The sequence below is a fragment of the Aphis gossypii genome, chromosome 3, assembly GCF_020184175.1.
Source record: "Aphis gossypii isolate Hap1 chromosome 3, ASM2018417v2, whole genome shotgun sequence".
NCBI lineage: Eukaryota > Metazoa > Arthropoda > Insecta > Hemiptera > Aphididae > Aphis > Aphis gossypii.
In genome coordinates this window covers 47,912,514-47,932,776 of record NC_065532.1, presented here as the reverse complement: position 1 = coordinate 47,932,776, position 20,263 = coordinate 47,912,514, and the positions used below count along the sequence as shown (strand labels likewise).

At 31.1% G+C, this 20,263-nt stretch overlaps 2 protein-coding genes across 9 annotated transcripts in view; one reads left to right on the top strand and one right to left on the bottom strand.

Annotated features, from left to right (window-relative positions):
• Nucleotides 1-11: 11 nt before the first annotated feature.
• LOC114120922 (tRNA-specific adenosine deaminase 1) lies at nt 12-6,239 on the top strand. 4 transcript variants are annotated; one of them, XM_027983023.2, is made up of 5 exons: nt 12-289; nt 1,574-1,804; nt 3,195-3,683; nt 4,282-4,580; nt 4,990-6,239. In XM_027983023.2, exons 1-5 carry the CDS (start codon nt 287-289, stop codon nt 5,243-5,245), a joined length of 1,278 nt encoding a protein of 425 aa, XP_027838824.2. In that variant the 5' UTR covers nt 12-286; the 3' UTR covers nt 5,246-6,239. The 4 variants fall into 4 exon arrangements, with proteins under 4 accessions (XP_027838824.2, XP_027838825.2, XP_027838823.2 ...); XM_027983024.2 differs by having other exon boundaries at nt 13-289; nt 1,571-1,804; XM_027983022.2 differs by lacking the exon at nt 12-289 and adding an exon at nt 520-798 and having other exon boundaries at nt 1,571-1,804.
• Nucleotides 6,240-6,682: 443 nt separating this feature from the next.
• Nucleotides 6,683-20,263, bottom strand: part of LOC114120883 (transcription factor AP-2-epsilon) — a 172,754-nt gene continuing 159,173 nt past the window's right edge. For all 5 annotated transcript variants that reach the window (XM_027982960.2, XM_050205059.1, XM_050205060.1 and 2 more), the window contains 3 exons: nt 10,243-10,387; nt 9,193-9,364; nt 6,683-8,928 (listed from right to left, as the gene is read on the bottom strand). In XM_027982960.2, coding sequence (XP_027838761.1) covers nt 8,776-8,928; nt 9,193-9,364; nt 10,243-10,387 — 470 coding nt within the window. In that variant the 3' untranslated portion in view covers nt 6,683-8,775. The remainder of the gene's footprint in view (nt 8,929-9,192; nt 9,365-10,242; nt 10,388-20,263) is intronic.

The window sequence follows — 20,263 nt, the reverse complement described above, 5'->3', positions numbered from 1 at the left end:
TTTATGTTTGTCAGTTATAATCTCGATTAAAGATATACCAAATACTGTAAATTATTAATAATTTACAGTATTTGGATATACTTAATATATCAGTTAATATATCTTAGTAATTAGTTTATTATATTCTTTAAACGTTGTTATAACTTATAATATAATTATTATAAACACCGACAATCAATAATCAGTCGACTCACGTTTTTACTTAAATCGTACGGACCGATTAATTTTACGAGTGTTCTTTTTATCAGCAGTTTGTGAGTTTGTCAGTCATCGTAGCGGTTCGGCCATGGTACGTATAATACTCAATAGTTATGCTACTATTTCGGAATGCAACCTTTGATAGCTTGATGTCTAAACTGTTTTTGCCTTTGTACCATGTATAGCTCCGGCCTAAAAGTACAAACCACTAAAAACAAGATTTTATATAACATTATTATGTTAATGATAAATATTTAATTATTATAATTATTGTTATTTTTTTTTTAAAAAAATTTTTCAAAAATATCAAAATCAAAAATGAATTTGAAAACCACTGGAAAGCTTAAAAAAAATGTTAACTTTAAAGGTAACATGAATTGCGTCCGGGTTAGGTTAAAATCTAACGCAATTCACTCAGAAAGGTTCGTCTACATGTTTTAGTAGTTTAGTACTCAATTCGTGAGCACCGCGAGGACTTGGAGATTGGAGAATAACGAGAATTATGGATTTGACGATGGGCAATTTATGATTTATTTTAATATTATAGTCTAGACGTTCATGCCTTAATGAAATATAAAATAAAAAAGGATGGCCAAGTGCGTAAGTATCTAGTGGATTTAGACTTAGAGTAGGTCTCTTTAATAGATGTGTTAAATTTGAATGTAATAACCGGTATCATTGTATACGAATAAGAATAACGATTCTGAACGGAGATGATTTGTCAGTTAAGAATATATATTTTCCACTGGGTGATGAAGAAGGTGGTTTATGACCTAAATAATCTGAAATTAAATCATGTACAGAAAATTGAAAATTCCAATTTAAACAACTGGTGTAGGTATGTTTCAAGTTTCAACGACTAGTAATTTTTAACTATAACAAAAATCTAAAATTAATCAATAGTAAATCGTTATTTTACGCTTGAATTTTTGATATAAAAATTTAAAGTTTAGGTAACATTTTTTTAGTTGGCTAACTTATATTATTAGGTAATATAAAGTTATTGTACCAATTTATATTTTTTTCGTAAATTGGAGTATACCTTTACCAGTAGATAATGTTTATCATGTGTTCATGTACACGCACACACGATAAAATCTAAAGTAATTGGCAATGGTTTTTCTATGATAAGATTTTCATGATTACATAAATAAAAACATAAATATGAACATAAACACGTATCTGGAATACCGAATAATAATAAATGTCTGTAAAACCACTCACCTATTATTTATTAACTTCTGTTCCTTGATAGCATGTTTACTAATCAGATTATTTTTTGAGCTTATTTGATATATTATGTATCGCATATTTTTAGACAAATAATACAAAACATTATATTAGTATGATATTTATTTTTTGTTTGATATAGCAGTACGAAAACTTCGCTGACCGGGTAGCTGGTTTATGTCTAGAGAAATTTGATCAGCTGCCGGGCAAAGGCAAACCGATGTCCGGTAAAGAGTGGACGCTCTTGTCCGGCGTTGTACAAGTAATTGATGACTTGGGTCCGCCGAAAGTCGTCTCACTGGCCACTGGCACTAAGTGTATTGGCGCCGGTAAGCTCTGCGATAAAGGCACTGTGATCAACGATAGTCATGCCGAGGTGAGTCGACAAACGAAGACTACTTGTATAATATGTATTAATGTATATGGTATAGGCACAAAAAGGGTTAAAATGCTAGGATGGTTATAGCAGTCCTCAACAAAACTGTATAGTTAACTTAAAATAATCTGTAAGAGGTTCACCTCCTTCACATATCATCAAACATTTTTTTAGTTGTATACAACGATTTGTTTTTTTTATGTATTAGACACTATCAAGAGCCAAGTTAGCTTATCATCGTACATAAATTGGTCTACCCAAAATTATATTTTATACACCACCGCTATTATTACGAATATTTTATTGGTTTTTTCCTTACATTCATAAGACTAATACAATTTTATTTATCTATTACATTAGAATATAATATTATACAAACAACTTTTTTAGTAAGTATTTTTTAGTGGACTAACTGTCTAAATCTAAATCTGTGCAGTTGTTAAGATCTAGTTGTGACAGTATATTATACAGTATTATACCCTATTCCACCTAAGAGTGAACCACTCACCGACCAAAATTCGTTTTTTTCGCGCATGTTTGTTCCCACGGAAGCGCTGACGACAGCTAACAACCAATCACAATGCTCCTAGCACTCGTCGGGGGGTCCGTCGACTGCGCAGAAACGGTTCACTCTTAGGTGGAATAGAGTATAGTTATTAGGTGATGGTCATCTTATGTATAGTGTGAATATCGTGATGATGTTGAAATATCGTATCGATTTTTAAATAATCACCACTGCCAATTTCGTGTGCACCTACTGCACCTAGATTCGGATTATACTATTTGTTAGTAATAAAAAACAATTTTTTATGAATATTTACTATTTTTATTATTAAAAGTTTTTAAGTTTTTAACTTTCTTATACGATAACACAAATTTCTTATGAGTAGTTCATGAGTTATTGGTGTTTAAAATTTTGATGGTGGAATAGGTTGTGATAAAGGAGCAGTACTCCGTGAAACGTTAGTTCACTATTCCTTGTACAAAAAATTTAAATTACTTATAAATTATAACAAACATATAATTTGTCTGAAATTTTGAACTTAATTCATATTATGTTTTGAGTTATAAAATTTAAAATGTATGTTTTTGTACAAAATAAAGTAAAGACTTTAAATTTTAAGATTATATAACAATAAAATTAATGAAAAACACAATTAAAAAAAATTCTTTTATTGCTTACAACAAACAAATTAGTAATTACTATTATTTAAATGAAATATTTTTTAAAAACCTTAATAGTTTTAGAAATAATGAGTGATTCATGATGAAAGAATTATCTGATATAGTCATCTAGTCACATTTAGGTATAATATATAATGGAAGTTGACTGCTCTTTAATTCAAAAACGTCTGACGCAATCATATTTTGATACTTGTGAGGGTTTCAGGTTTTGGCGCGCAGAGCTCTGTTGCGGTATTTCATCCAGGAAATCGAATCTGCTCACAAAAGCCGTCCGTCAATATTCGTGCATGCAGAAGCAGCACTTGAAGATGATGATTGTAGCTCAGAAAATCGTTTGGTTACCGGTAGTCCTATGAAGTTGCGACCCGGTGTGTCTTTTCACTTTTTCTCTAGTCACACGCCGTGTGGCGACGCGTCGATATTTCCAAAAGACGGAGGCAAACGGATGGCAGTGGATGGCAACGGCATAGAACCGGACGCAAAAAGACGGAAAACCAACGACAATGACAATGCCAATGACATACACAGGACAGGAGCTAAATGTCTGAGCGTAGAGACCAGGCAGGACCCTCGACTTCCAGGCGCGGCGTATCACGCAGTCGGAGCGGTCCGAACCAAGCCGGGTCGAGGAGACCGAACACTATCCGTCTCGTGTAGCGACAAATTGCTTAGGTGGTGCTCGTCGGGTATACAGGTTAATTATAGGTATTTATATTAATAGTATTACGACACATATTATGCAGATTATGTCGATGGTGATCCGTTTGAGTCACGTCTACGCCAATTAAATAGTTTACTATAACTGTTCAAATAATCTTTATCGAAATTAACGTTTTTTACTTAAAATATTATGCTTACACAATTATTTTACGCTTTGTGCATGGCTGGTATAATGATTTTTTCGACAATAAGTCGGACACTAGTATTTATACCGACCTCTTAGTAGTATTAAGTATAGTTCTAATCCAAGGCCTAAACAATGTATTAAATTCCCCAGAAAATATTTTACAATAAAAATTCGTTTTTCTGTGTACTTTTTGCATGTAATGAAGTAAAGCGAAATAGACACGTTCGTGCAATATATCATGTGTATTCTTTCCACTTATATGTAATATATACTATTCATATATATTGCGCATATGGTCTGGATTACTATACCTTCTTATATGTATATATGCACACTTATAATACTATGGTGTATGTTTATGAAGGATTATGATGATGCCACTCTTTTTAGTATTACTTAGTTATGATAAGTGGCTGTATCATTACAGTATTTTGTAATTTTTTAGGGAGCCTTGTTGTCACTGTTCGTCGAACCGGTATACTTGTCGTCGCTGACTATTGGCGGTGGTTGTCCGTACTCTGAATCGGCCTTACGTCGGGCCGTTATCGAAAGGGCAAACTACTCCGACGACGAAGACGCTCGATCGCCGTCAATCCCACCGCTACGGCTGGCGCGTTCTGCTTTGGAGTTCGAATACGCCAAACACCGAGTAGCCATAGACTGTAAGCCATGTCCGTCTAGTGTGGTATGGTGGGAAGACGATTACGGTGATGGAGTGGTAGGAGGCACGAACGTGTCAGGCGGGTGAGTAAAATCTATATTTTTATGATCTTAACTTAGGCAATGACAACAATTTATTTTGTTCTCTAAAATCGTCTACATTTTTTGTCATTTATACTAACAATTTTTCATGTTTGAAATTTTAAATAATATATTATATTAATATATAATGTATTATTCATGTATAATGAAATGTAATGATACGAACTTCTGTTTTTTAAGAAATAACCATTCTTTTTTACTTAGTTTCTTTAGCGAATGATTTTTATTAAAAATATTGATGAATTTATTATTCGCAACATTTAAATGAGTACTTTCAGAGTTAGTAATTGATTAATTGTATTTCAAAACTAATAAATTTATTCTATAATATATATCGACTTGTGTACAGAATGTATAATATAACATTTTTGGTTTCTCGGTGTTTTTGCAGTCGTCACGAAGTGTTGGTGAACGGTCGCAAACAGGGCGCGACGAAAAAGGCAGTAGACGGAAAGGCAACTGGTTCTTCAGCGCTGTGCAAAAAGTCGCTGATCGACGCGTGCCGGCATTTGTTGGCTAATGATAGAGATATCACTTACGCTCAGATAAAGTTACAGGCTACATCGTATCGTGATCGATGGACAGCTGTTAGGCGTCGGTTAGGTTTCTGGACGGTTAAACCAGAAGGTTTATCGGACTTTACGTGACGCGTGATAATAACCAACAATTTTTTTGGCACCTTTAAATTTCATTGGATTGAACTTTTGGCGTGCGAGTAACGTTTTTTTGACTCGGTGGTCTTTGGTTGGTCTGACTGACGGTAATTTCAGTCAATTTTGTTTACTATTGGTGTTAACGTTTAAAAACTAAATATCTTCTCAGTTCTCACATTTTTTTCCGTTATTAAAAAAAAAAATTAAAATGATTAATTAAAGAAAATGTAAATGAAAATGTATTTTCAGTAGTGTTAACACCAATTTTAAAATAATTAATATAAATTATGTATACTGACTATCTCACGGATAAAAAATCAGTAGCTTCATCAATCACCACATAAACATTATTTTGCTGTGATAAATAAAAGGTAATTGAAAAAAGTAAAACGCCATCATAATCAGACATAAAAAAAAAATTGAAAAAATATCTACATATATAAGATACTGAATGTATTACTGTTTACCATATTATATTTTATACACTATATGCAGTCGATATTTTCGAAAAATGTATTAGAAAGTATATTATGACACAAAATATTAGATACTGTATTATTGTATTACCTACCTTAGATATAAGATACATTTTTGTAAATAAAAGTGATACAATATCACATGTACTCATTGAATTATAGTCGTTTATATTTACTTAATTGATGTAATATTAAAAATATATATTTGCATTTTTTTACTACAAATGAAATGTGTAAAGATGTTATGTTGAATTCTTAATTATTACCTTAAAAACTTAATTAGTATATTTCTTGATTGCTTTTTAAATTAGGAATAAGCTTTTGATCATAGGGTATATTGTTAGTTGGAGATTGTTTAATGGTTCTAATGCAGAAATAACCATTTGGATGGATCTTTATATAGCTGTACAAACAAATAAAATAAAATAAAAAATAAAATTTGTCGAAAAATAGTTGATCAAAAACAATAAGTCAACAATAATAAAATATTTAATTTAGAATGAATAAGATAATTTTTTTTTAAATTAATTTAATTTTACCTAATAAATAATACGCAGTCCCTGCATCCTTTTATTGAAATTAACCGGTTTACAAATCGCTACAAGTGCTTTAAATTGTATGCATCTTCATCGTATAATGTATATAAGTATAATACGTATATATATATATACACCTAGACCTATCTTGTTTCAATATGTACTTATTTACGAGTATATAATATATGTTTATAATACATTAATATTCTACACAATAAAATCATTTAGTCAGTGAATGATAAATATAAACGTATAGGTACGCATATTGCATAATATATTATTATGAGTGAAGAGACGTACCCAAAACGAGTTTTGGGGGTGTCTTTTTGGAAATCAGATATAGAAAATGATACCTGATTATTTATTTTCAATAAACATAATATGAAGGACTATTTTTCAACAAAAAAACAATATTAGAATTACTTTTTTTATAAAATGTAAATATATTACTAAAAGTATTATAATTTATAATACTTTAATACTTTAATTTTGTATAAATAAAAAAATAAAAACGACAGAATTGAGATACAATATACTAAGTATTGAGACTACTTATAAAGTAATATTAATAACCATAAAAAAAACTTCGTTGGATATTTGAATACTCCAAAAACTTCGTTGGATGTTTGAATACTCTAAAAACATCTCGCTGCCTACTTGCCTGATCTTAGTACTTTTATTTAATATTATAATGTCTATATAAACTTTAAACTTTCTGCAAAGTCACTGATAAAATACATGTGATCTGGCAGATTTTTTGTTGGTTTTGAGGACATGCGTGATATGGACTATAAATAATGGAAATAGATCTACTGCCTCCAACGCTTATTGCAGATGATTACATAATATTATAAGATGGACATAATATGCAATAAATACACGACGTTTTTAATAACATTTATAGTAATATTTTTGAGCATTGTAATGAAAAACTACACAATATAAATATGATACAATTATTTGTTTTTTTTTTCGTTTTTATAAATATATTATGTACATTAATAATACTCCCGTTATATATATATAATATATATATATAATATGCGCGTTTGTCTATAATATTTACATGTATATAAGAATAATATTAATTCGCTGTACAACAATTATTATGATTATTATTATTGTTTATTATCGTTGGGATGATACGCAGATTGAAACTATAAATATCACATGATACATATATACATAATGTAAACCGTTATTATTATTATTATTATTTTATCATCATCATCAATACATACTACATATTATTTTTTGTTTCAAATTTATAATCTCAAAAAAGCGTCAATTAGTAAATAATACTGTCACTAGGTACTTACAATACTTATAAAAAAAAAAAAAAAATGATTCATCTCATGTAAAATTAATATATACAAAATTCAAAAACAAATAAACAAACAATATCATTGAATCATTATGATAATTGCAAAACACATAATATAATAACGAAAGTTGCTTCATGATCATGAATAAATAATAATAATAATAATAATATGGCAATGATATCGTGGGATAAGTAAATTCTACTATGAACTAAGTTTGATTTTTTCTAAATTAACGTATCGTTTTGATTCTTTGTCCTAATGACGTCACAATAACAATATTTTATGACCTGTAACGTTCACGTACAAGACAATAACAATAATAATAATTAATAATCAAAAAATTAATTAAAAATAAACACAAGTCGCGACAACGACAGAAATTATAATATACAATAATTATAAATTATATAATATGTTTTGATATTTATATTATTTTCTTATCGACGAATCGAGTGGGTTTCGTGGTAATTATACGGATGGCACATGAAGGGGCGGGAAATCATTCAAGATTTGTACAAGTTTTGAAAACGTAAAAATATAATCTAAAAACAAGAATAAATAAATAAAAAAAAACACGCGGCAATTACGCGCGTAAAATCCTAATTCGTAAACTATATATGTAAATAAAAATAATAATAATAATAAAAAAAAAATCCGATTGTCCGAAAAAAATATAATATATCTCATATCATATATTATAATATATTATCGTATTATTTACAAATATACCATTATAATTATATCGCATACAATATTTTAATAAAACTCATACTGCACATCATAATATCACTATATAATAATAATAATAATAATAATATTATACAACATTTGTAAGTTTGTCATTTTTTTTTTTTTTGTTTTGATTTTTTTTTTTTTTGTTATTTAAAACATCCCGAACCGCTTCGAATTAAAAGTGCAGTTTTGGATTTTTTATATCGAGCACGGAATGAAAAAAAAAACGGAAAATGAAAAATCGCGGTGGCGGCAGAAAGTCGATGTATACAATGTATACATTAATATTATTATAATTAATACGCCGTGAGAGCGATAGCCGTAGATCACTGACAGCGACCGTCGCGGTTGCCACCGTACGACTGTTGCAGCTGTAGCCTCTGGTGAATCGGTGGTGGCGGCTGGTGCTGCTGCGGGCCGCCGGCAGGTTCGCGATGCGCCCGCCTGGACCAGGCTCACTTCTTCAGCTCCAGTCCCACCAAGTCTTTGGGCTTCTGGTCCTGTTGCTGCAGCTGGTTGTTTTGCTGCTGTTGTTGTTGCTGCGATGATAGGTTGTTGCCGGATGGGTATACCTTGTCCAAGTGCTTCAACGATTCCGAAAGAAAGTTCTGCCGAAACAACGAGAAAAAGTATGAATAAACAATCGAGTCGTGTTATACGTTTAAGACTAAAACAATGGTTTTCGACCCAAGTGCTACGCGAACTTGTAATGGGGAGTTTTATGAAATTACGAAAAATATATAGGGCTGGTGAAGGTATAATATTTATAATATTTTCTAATAGGTAACGATATACTTATATTTGGTCATATTATATGACTAAATAAAAATTTGTTTTGTACTTTTATAATGAAAAAATGTAAAAACTATTACCTGTATGGCCGTGAGGGCAGCGACTATCGCGGGACTTCCAAATCCATGCGATATGAGCGAAAAGTGCGTGAGTGGACGCTGTATGATCGGGTCGAGAATATGCTGTGGCCTGGTGTTGCACAGCGGCGAACGGTCTTGGTTCAGCAAGTCCATCAGCTCTTTGGTCACTTGTCTGCAGAAAAATAAAAACATATGTATTAATACTATACGCATATCAACCTTTTTATATTAATATACTATTATGTTTTATATTTATAATAATTATAGCAATAAGAGGATTGTAAATTAATTCGAGTATTTTCTTAAGGGAATTGTTATACATCACATAATAACAATACCACTTAAATACAAGTATTATTTTGTTAATTTATAGTTTTTATTGTTTTAAAATATTATTAACGTTTTTCAAAGAATTATATAGCCTGCAAAAATGAAAATATTGTTGTAATTGAGTTTTTGGCCTCCTTAGCTATAATATATAAAATTTATGATATTAATGCTTTTATACAGTTTTTATTGTAATAGTTCGATTATTTAAGAACTTTTGTTTGTGCGATGACTTATGATAAATAATATTATGACGTTTCTCTCATATTTTAGAGTGATTGTCATTATATTGAATAAACTTGTATGTGTTAATCGGGTCCATAAGAAAGCTCCATAAGAAGAGGGTGTTAGACCTAATATACAGTATCTCATTGAAATTAATTTATAATTTTTGAAATTTTGATATACTTATTTTATATTACATTTTTACTACAAATATATTTTATAATTTTAACATTTTAATCTATGAGTACATAGATATAGATAAGAAACAAGAAATTTTGAATAGAAACATCAAAAATACTTGATGGAGGGCCCCAAAATTTGATGTGGTGACTATAACTTAAGTTTTAGTAAACTAAAATTTTGATTTTAAGCGTAGGTGTTGTAAAAATGGATTCGTAGCTTGTACTTATAGGTAAGTAATTTAAAAACAGAAACAAATTAATTATGTTTATAAATATGTTTAATCAAATTTATTAGCAAGATAAAATAGATACTCACTTTGTGGCATGTATAAGCTCTTTTCTCCGGTACGACTCTGTAGGATCACTCGTGTGTGGCCTGCTCAGGTATTCCGCTACTTGTCGGGCCGGGAATTCTGTTTCACACACATATCCAAAGTCTCGAGCCAAATGTATCGCTTCACCTGCAAAGTAAAATTTAGGTTATTAATAACAGCATTAAAAAATATATTAAACAAGATATTGTATAATATATAGGTATTAGTAGTTATATAGGTATCTATAGCGCATGCCCTATATCATATAATGGGTCATAAACTGTTAACTATAATAGTTTCCATGGTTCTTGCAGTGGTCTGTTTTGAATCTTACCAAATTGTTCACTGTTTGGTTAGGTTAATTTAGCGTTTTTCACTCAAAGACAAATAAATCGTTTTTAAATTTTTATTTATATATTTTATCTTTATTTATTAACCAAATAAACATAAAATAAATTTGATTTAATATGAATATTTTTGTTTTAACGATGAGATATTTATTGTAGGTAGTGAACTTGATAATTATTAAGCCGTTAAGATGATCATATTTTAAGCGACGTCTAAAATTTTTTTTATAAAGTTCATTTTTCAAAAAGCAGCTTTTTGTTGAGCTATATATAAATATATGTACAGGGGATTGTTATTATAATAATATATTCTACAATTACATGGCATAAAAATTAATTCTTTGTTAATGACGCACTTGAATTAAAGAATATAATGATTTTAATAAATTTACAGCGTTTATCGAAACCCTATCGATGATGGTTAGGCAGGTATTCGAGTTGCATACGTATGCTAGGCACATCAGACAGAAGAATATAATATATTATGTATAGGTAGTTTGTTAACCGAGAAGAAAAATACCACAGCGGACCAAAACAATTTGCCAGAAGTTGCTTTCACTCGACCGTTGCCATTTATTTTAATTGCCAATTTCACAGGGAACAATAAAGTCAAAAAACAAAATCATAATTATTACTGTATATTAAAAAAATGTAATTACGAAAAAACATTTTTTTTATTTTTTTTTTTTTTTGTGGATAATAATAATTGTATATCTTTTCTTGCCCTATGAAGCAAAAAAAGAGGGGCAGGATAACACGAATCATCCAATCTCGTAAGAGAATAATAACAATTGCTGAGAAATGTGAAAAATTAATGCGATTTTCTCGTAATAACGTGCGATGGATGGCAATCGACGTAAACGAATGCCAAATTCAATTCGTTTACAACCGCGAACGAAATAAATTATGCAAATATTTTCACTATCCATGCATCTCAACCATTAATTTAAAAAATTTAGTCTATAGATTAAGTTTTTACATTTTTAACCATTGGCAAAATACGTAATAGCAGGTGATAAGGACTTGATTCCTCATATCCGTGTTATTATATATAGGTACTTAATTATAATACATATTAGTCACTTTTCAAAATAACTAATTATTATACATAGGTATTAATCGAACTATCAAATCTGACAAAATATTTTTATTTTATTTTCAAAGTTCACGTATGATTATGACAGGTGATCTATATTTTTGTATCACAAAATACCTAATAGGTTTTATACATTTTTTCAAACAAGTTTTTGCGACAAAATCAAGTACCTGTACCTACGCGTAATTTCATATAAACTGCACGTTGTATTAATAATTGACCTCGTTAGATTATTTGCGGTGTCCCCGAGTAATATATATTTAAATATACCTAATCATAGCGTAGGCATAATATACGCGCAATATAGTGACGAAAAAAAGTTCGAATCATCGTATAATATTGTGTTTTCGTCGTCACACAATTAATAGGTTATATATATTATATATATAATAATAATAATAATAATATTTTGTTGTCCGGCGTGGCGGCGCCAGTGTTCGGTCGGCGGCGGCGGTCGACTTCAATACACAACGTGAGGAGCTCGACGTGCATTATATACACACAGTACAAGAGAGAGAGAGAAAGAAATGAGAGAGAAAGACAGATTATACACACACATACACAATCGGCCATCGAAAATTGGTTTTCCTCTATTGTTGGGCACCGGTAGCATTGTCTTGGCTGACTCTTGGGGATACGAAGACGCGTTCACGACGGGCGCCGCTAATTATTACTACACGGCGAAGAGAGAAAAAAAACGAATAAAATGAAAAAAACTATACATATACCTATCTATACTACACGAAGAAAAGGCGGACAGACTTAAATAGAAACATATACACACAAGCGTACACTCGCAATGTCCCTCTATACATATGTATATTGAGTGTATATATAGTATATATAGATATTGTAGTACATAATATATTACATACTCGATCGACACCTGTATATATGATAATGTATATATACATACACACACACACATACTATTAATCGTCCGAGACGATAGTGCGGGTTATTATTTCAATAATATTATATTATTATAAGTTATAACGTAGGTATAGGTACATATAAAAAGGATACGCAACGACGATGACGACAAACGAGTGAGTCACTCTAAAGATGATCCCGAACCCGAGTGCTTTTTGTACATAATAATAATAATAATAATAATAATAATATTATGATATAGGTACATAATATTTATGTCGACGTCAAACATCCTCCTTTCACCTGAAGAACATCATCAGTCGAGTTTATGTTATAAGTGTTTAATATTATTATCATATATTTGTTCGTACACGATCACATAAACATCGATTATACTCTGGTCTTTAATATATCTAATGCAATTATCGTATTGTTTGTACTATTCAACGGTTACAACCATAGTGATTCGATGTACACAACACTAAGACAGTAAGACATTTACATTTTTGTGTTACAAAATTGGAAATTCCATCATAAGAGTCATGTGGTTTAGCATAGATTTTGGAACGATTAATTTTGTATAATTTATTCCGCCAGTTGTGACATTAAAAAATAATTATTATCGAATTATTTCCGACGAGCAGAGAGCGTTTTTCAATTTCGAAATGTCTGTCCGTTATATTATGCGATTATTGAGACATTCGTTTAGCGATAATATAGTTCGCTTGCAGTATCCGGAATAAACCCTCTCGTGTATAATATAAACGACGTTGCGATTGAAAATCTAAAAAATGGAAATTACCAAAGTCGGTTTGTAGAAATGACGAGGAAACCACGAACTAAGTGTAATAATCATATTATAATAATATCATCATAAAGACGTTTTTGATTTGAAGTGAGACAACGGATATGCAGTAATAATATTTATAGAACCTGCAGCTAGTATTTCAATACGATTGCATATTTTTCTGGTCGATTTACGATAATACTATTATGTTATACAATGCAAAATTATAGGTTGTGATTAAAAATGTTATAAGATAGTAGGTATATGTCATTTTGAAAATTTTTAGTTTAAAAGTTAGATTACAATATTCGAGAGAAAATAAAAGTAATATGTAAATATACCTTATAAGAGTAACATAAGTTATACTTAACTATATTTACCTATATATAGGTATAAATGGTATAAGGTATACCTTTAATTTTTCATAAACATTTAAAATTTAGTTTATATAGCTACTTTTACAATATTTTCATTCTTTATAACTTTATTCATGATGTATTATTATAAAAATACGTATAATATATAACTATTTTTAATAATTTTTGAGTGGATATTTTGTATTTTCTTTATACGCACCCGGGACTGTATTTTTGTGGAAATATATTTAAGCTTTATGATTTCTTTATTATATTGTTATAATCAAATAAATATCTGTTTATTATATATGTTAAATGCATATAAAGAAACAGGTAGGTTTTACCATTTGTAGCACTCGTCGTTGCTGGAAAACGCGTTGTTTAACGGTCGGTGATGTACTGCAACTTAGTAAATCCGTTATTATATATTACATAAAACTCGGGGTCGCTGGACCGTGTTAACTTTTCCGCACGATGAAGATGTCCGTCGGTTTTCCAGTATACGTATATACGCTCACATATTTATAAATAAGTAAATAAGTTACATTATATTTTATTTGAGTAGTTTTTTCGCATCCCTCGCTGCAGGTGAGAGCATATTATATTCTGTACATATATTATGTGAATATGATATATATTATGTGCATATTGCAGCAAATACAGGTAAACGGCGGTGGAGGTCGATACGAAATCCGATAATAAATCCAAACTTTCTGACTTGCGCTTGTGCAGCGGCGGACGTGTAGAGAATTATTATTATCATAAATAATATTATACGCGTATAATGTGCGTGTAAACGAGTGTATATGTGTGCGTATGTGTATGTGTGCGAGCGTGCGTGGAAAGATATAATATATTAATATAATATATATTATATATATATAATATATCTATTAGAGAGAGAGAGAGAGAATGGAAAGCCGATGCTAAGAGAGGGTTATTCGTCAATTATTATTATTGTGCAGAAGAGATTACTATTATTTCCTACTATTTTTTCCCTCACAATATTTATTAAACAGACACACACACACATACACACATATATAATATGTGTATTTCTACTGCGCGCGCGTACGACGGCGGCAGCATAATATTAAACCGGGTAAGTCACGAATCCGCGCTCGCAGAAAGTCGAGAATAAAATGGACACACGGCACGTTTATACATATATATATGTATATAAATAATATTATTATATTCCAGTACGACCGGTATGGTATACATGTGTATAGATATAGGCATCTCGAGTTAAATGAGAAAACGGCGGCGGATATAAAATATTATTATACTTAATATACACCGTGTCCGGTCACGATGACAAAACGTTAGCATTTCGCCGCCACTGTTTTTCGCGTGTCTATCACGGTTCCTACCCTATATATCTGATCGTGATGCAGTGCAGTAGTGTTGTTACAGGTCGGCATGTCTTACTGTCCACGCGCACTTACTATATACATATTATATTATTATGCGCCATCGTGTGTATAGTAATAAGGAACAATTAGTAGTCGGTTCGACGGCGTCGCGGTGTACCGTCCGCTATTATAATACCGAATTCCGCGACGGAAATGACCGCGGGAACTATGTGACAGAAATCTGTGGTTGAATCATTTTTGCACAGAGCCAATCGTCGTGGCTTGCAGATAGAAAGAAAGAAATCCACACGTCTTTACATTCCACGAGGTCGTGATGGTATTAAATACCAAAGAGATGGTTGTATTTTAGCAATGATCATTATCCTTACTATGTAGGGCAGGGATCTTAAACCTTTTTGTGTAAAATGTGCTATTTTTTTTTCTTATAATTGTAAAACCACGATTTTTCAAAGAGCTGAATTAGATATTGGTTAAGAAACAAAACATGCAATAGTACAAAAAATTACTAATATATTTCGCTAAACAATTTCGTTGAAAATTAGTGGGCATTAAAGTCTTACATTTAGAAAAACTCTATTTCACTATAATATAATCATATTGTAATTTATATTTTACGTATCTTAATACTATAAGGTACTTATACATACCCCAAAGAGCCGCAGATTACATGCTCTGGAGCCGTAGGTACCCGATTTCTGATATTATAGATGTGGATTAGTGACATAATTCAGTGATATAACAAAAAATATTAAGTAAAAATGGTCAACGTTTTAATTTTATATGTGTAATAACGTATATAAAATATAGAAGATTGATAGGAAAAACAAAACATTTTTCGAATTATTATAAACCATCGAATGCTCATGGTATACTTGAATACTTCACATTATTATATATTATATAATATTAAAATTTTTATACTAGGGCAAGGAGTCTAAGTAGTTAAAATTGATAAAATATTATGCAAATATTTAAAAAAAAAAAAAAACAGAAAATAAGCATTAAAATCACTAAATTATACATTTTTATCGACAAATTCATCGCCGAAATATGCATAGGAATATCATATTTAAACTATATTGTGAAATTTGTATGTTAAACATATAGAAACAAAATGCAAATCCTAACACTTCCCGTTTAGAACACATATTATACCTACTAGCGGAACATTTAATGTTTAGATGGTAATAATACGATATAACTATTTATGCACAGAGTACAAAATTCGTTTTTCTATTAAAATGAAACTATATAATATTGTATGTTCGGCGGGCGGTGCAGTTTAATATAAAGATATTAAATAGAGGCATACCTCTAAAACGAATGGAAAAAAAACGATTAATAAAGTTGATATAACGAGCGCTCGCGACACGTTTAAATAGCGTTGATCTGACGGTTCCGTTTTGGGTGCGGAGAAAATAAAAATATGGGTCGTAACCTGTAATCGCACCTGTACAATAATTTATGCATAAAACAAAAACATTGTTTATTTTTAACTCTCCCGTAAAAATAATAGGCTGTATGTTATAATATAGGTAGTAATTAAATTATATAAACGTGTGATATATTTACCGTGTATAATTGATATTTTGGGAGCTAATGCGCACGGAAGAGAAGTCATATTCATAATGTTATCATTATACATAAAATTTATAGTGGCTTAAAACTTGGCGATGAAAATAATTATAGTTGACCATGAAAAAAATAGTCTGTATCAACTACAGTGCTGCGTACCTATTATTTGACAGGGTTGGAGAAAATACAAGTGATAACGGTGACCGTTTTGATTAGGGAATAAAAGCGTTAAAATAAACGATCTCACCTATAGCCGGAAGACGCGCGTGGGCGAGAGACAGCTAGTACACATGTATCGTGTGTGGTAAGTCGTTCAAGTATAACAGTAATCTAACGGTATACTGATGCACGCACACAGGCAAGAAACTTTGCTAATGTGACGTTTGAAAAATTCCTTCAATCAAAGCGGAAAACTGACAGTACAGCGACGGACGCATACGATTGAGAACTGAGAAGACATTTGTGACAAGTGGCTTAGTAAAAACAGTGATTTAAAATAGCACCAGCGGATAAATAGGGAAAAGAACCGTACTCATGCAACACTAACGAAAAATCGTTCAATATTATATATGAAAAAAAAAATCAGAAATTTGACAGTGCACTGGTGAATTTATGCAGACCAAATATTAGATTATAGATAAATAAAGGTTGGATTCACTTATATCAAGTCAGGTAACTTATGGGTAATTAAGTTCACGTATTCATTTTTTATAATTATCCTGTCTCTCTAATAAACTAAGTTATGATATCTCGTCCGCACTTTGTAAAATTGTTCATATGAGATAAGGTGCAATGTATTTTCAAATCTCCGTCTAGTATTATCATTTGATACACGAAATCTATGCAGTGTCTTTTTGGTTTTTATATGGAAAAAATGAATTTGAAGGAAGAGAAGTCGAATAATAATAAAAAAAAAAAAACCGAAAAAGCAGATCGAGTGAAATTCGATTCGTACTATATATTAGGGGTCCCGAGGCGAAAGTTACACGCGGAGGAGACTCGATGCTATTTTATATTTTACTGTATATGTATATATAGATATATTGGTAGTTGGTACACTGCATCAGCAGTCGTTGACGGTCCTGCGGGAGGTCAAATTGTGGCAGGTGACCCTAAAAACCGGGCATCGAGCTCATAACATTATAATATATGTGTGTGTGTGTACGTATACTGGTCGTGGGCGTGTGTGCACGAGCTCATTGATAACGCGTAGATATATTTATATTATATATATGCCCATTCAAGTCGCGTGTGTGCGTGCGTAAGTACGCGTGTATATGTGCGTATACATACATATAATACATATATATGTAGGTATCCGCGCGTAAGCTTCGCGTATCCGTGTCCGGAAATTCCGGTTTATAGCGTCGGCAACGCAACTTATATATTACATTATTGTGCGCGCGCGTGTGTGTGTGAGCGGTACGTTTTCACACGCACGCGCGCGCGTCACCCGCAAAAAGGCGCGGCTTCCGCCGAAAAGAAACTGATGTTGAGAAACGAAAAATATATTAATATATGTGAGAAGGTATATATGCATTATACGCATATTATTATCGACGAATATAAGCATTAATATTATGATGGGTATTATATTAAGCAGGCCTAAAGTATAGCGGTTTTTTTCTTTAAGCATCGTTTTCGATTTTTTTAAGTATTTAAAATTTGGTGGTACCAACTAATTAGTAATTAGTATGTTCTCGAGCAAAATTATTATTATTTAACGAAGTCAAAAGTTTTGTATTATCCGTAACCATACGCCTTATCTCAACAATCATAACACACACCATTGTTCTATTTCTTCACTACTATGTACAAATTAATTTTTATACAAGTGGATATTGACTTTCAGCTTTGGATCTTTTAGATTGGACTGTAACGAGTCAAGTTATTGAGTCGTTAGAAGTAGATATATATAAAAAAAAAACCACCCCGCTGAAAATGGTCAACTGAAATATTGAAAATATGTTAAACGAGAGCTCAGAAATATGTTTAAGTGTTTGATCTATATCATTACGTCTATGGTCTATACCTGACCTGGGAATCTGCGAGTTTTAATAATAATATTTTATTTTTATAGGAAGAGCCCACGCAAGCTTCTAGATATTTTACATTCTGGGACGATTATTTTTTCTACCTTTAAAAATATTAATAACAATTTATATACAATAAAATGTATCATATAATGTAAATTTAATCTAATAAAAACTGAGTGAACTAAATTTTTCTTCAAAATAATTTATTTTAATAATAATATTATTACTGAATATATATACTTAATATAAACGATTCTTGATTTACATACGCGATACTATTGCTAATAAAATATAATATTATTCTAGTTTTTTTTTTGATACTCAACACATAAAAAAGTAGTTTACAATAGTAAATAAAATAAATGATAGGTAGGTTATACTGCAGTAAACCTATATGAGCTTTTAAAAAACTTGCGTCCTAGAGGCAGGAGCCCCCAATTCGCGTCCATTTTAATTCGGCCCAAGGTATTGCCATTATTATTTATTATTATCATTTAGGCGATAGCGTTATTCAATTATATTAGCTCGTTGATCACAATATATGTATATATCAATAATAATATAATGCGCATATACGAGCCACGAGCGCGTGCACCTCTCTATATACTATGTAATATAATATCTACTCTCTCTGACGACGACGACGATGATAATGATAATGATTATAATAATATCATTAAAATTTGTTAAAGAAGCAGGAGGGCCACTGGGTGGCGTTCGGAAAGCGCGTTATCCGTGACGAATTTCCCGCCATTGGTCAAAACAATGGTAGTCAGTTCTTGTGCAACGATCGCTGCTGTACACTTATACGTGAGTATAAATATTATATACCTCTACATAAATCGGATTATCAGCTGTGATAATATTATATAATGTGTATAAGACCCCAAGGTGTATAACGCGTAAAAATATATCGAACTTGTGTGAGTGTGTGTGTTTGTGTGAATAATAAAAATAATAAAAGATATATATAATATTCTCGCAGCTTTCTATTCAACCGTGTGCGGTTTCCTATTGTTCTAAAATAATAATAATAAGCAGCCTCCTATACCTATGGATAACGAACCGAAAATAATGTATTCTAATTTCGATGCCTCTTTCGAACGGCGACGGCCTATACTCCCACCTAGTCTTAAAAATACGTATATTATGGTATATGTATATGATCAGCAGCAGCTATACTTGTATATAATATACGTCTAATACAACAACAACAATAATAATGATATGTACGCGGGGCGATTACGTATAATATATTATAACGAAATAATATAATAACAGCCACCGCGAGGTCGGGACGGTGGCGACAAAAAGTAGGTTAATAATTCTCTGAGACTATATGCTGCCCAGTTTTCGAGACGGCGATGATTGTCGTAACGGGAAATCCGATCGACGGCTGTGGCCGTCGATCATTATCGTACATAGATTAAATATGATGTTATCCATCGTTGTATATGGTTTATTATAATATATGTTTAGGCGTATGAGTAATATCGACGCTTAATGTGCTCGAATGTATATTTTAAAAAACCGCGAATCAAAAATCCAACGCCGTAATATTTTCGCACTCCTCGAAA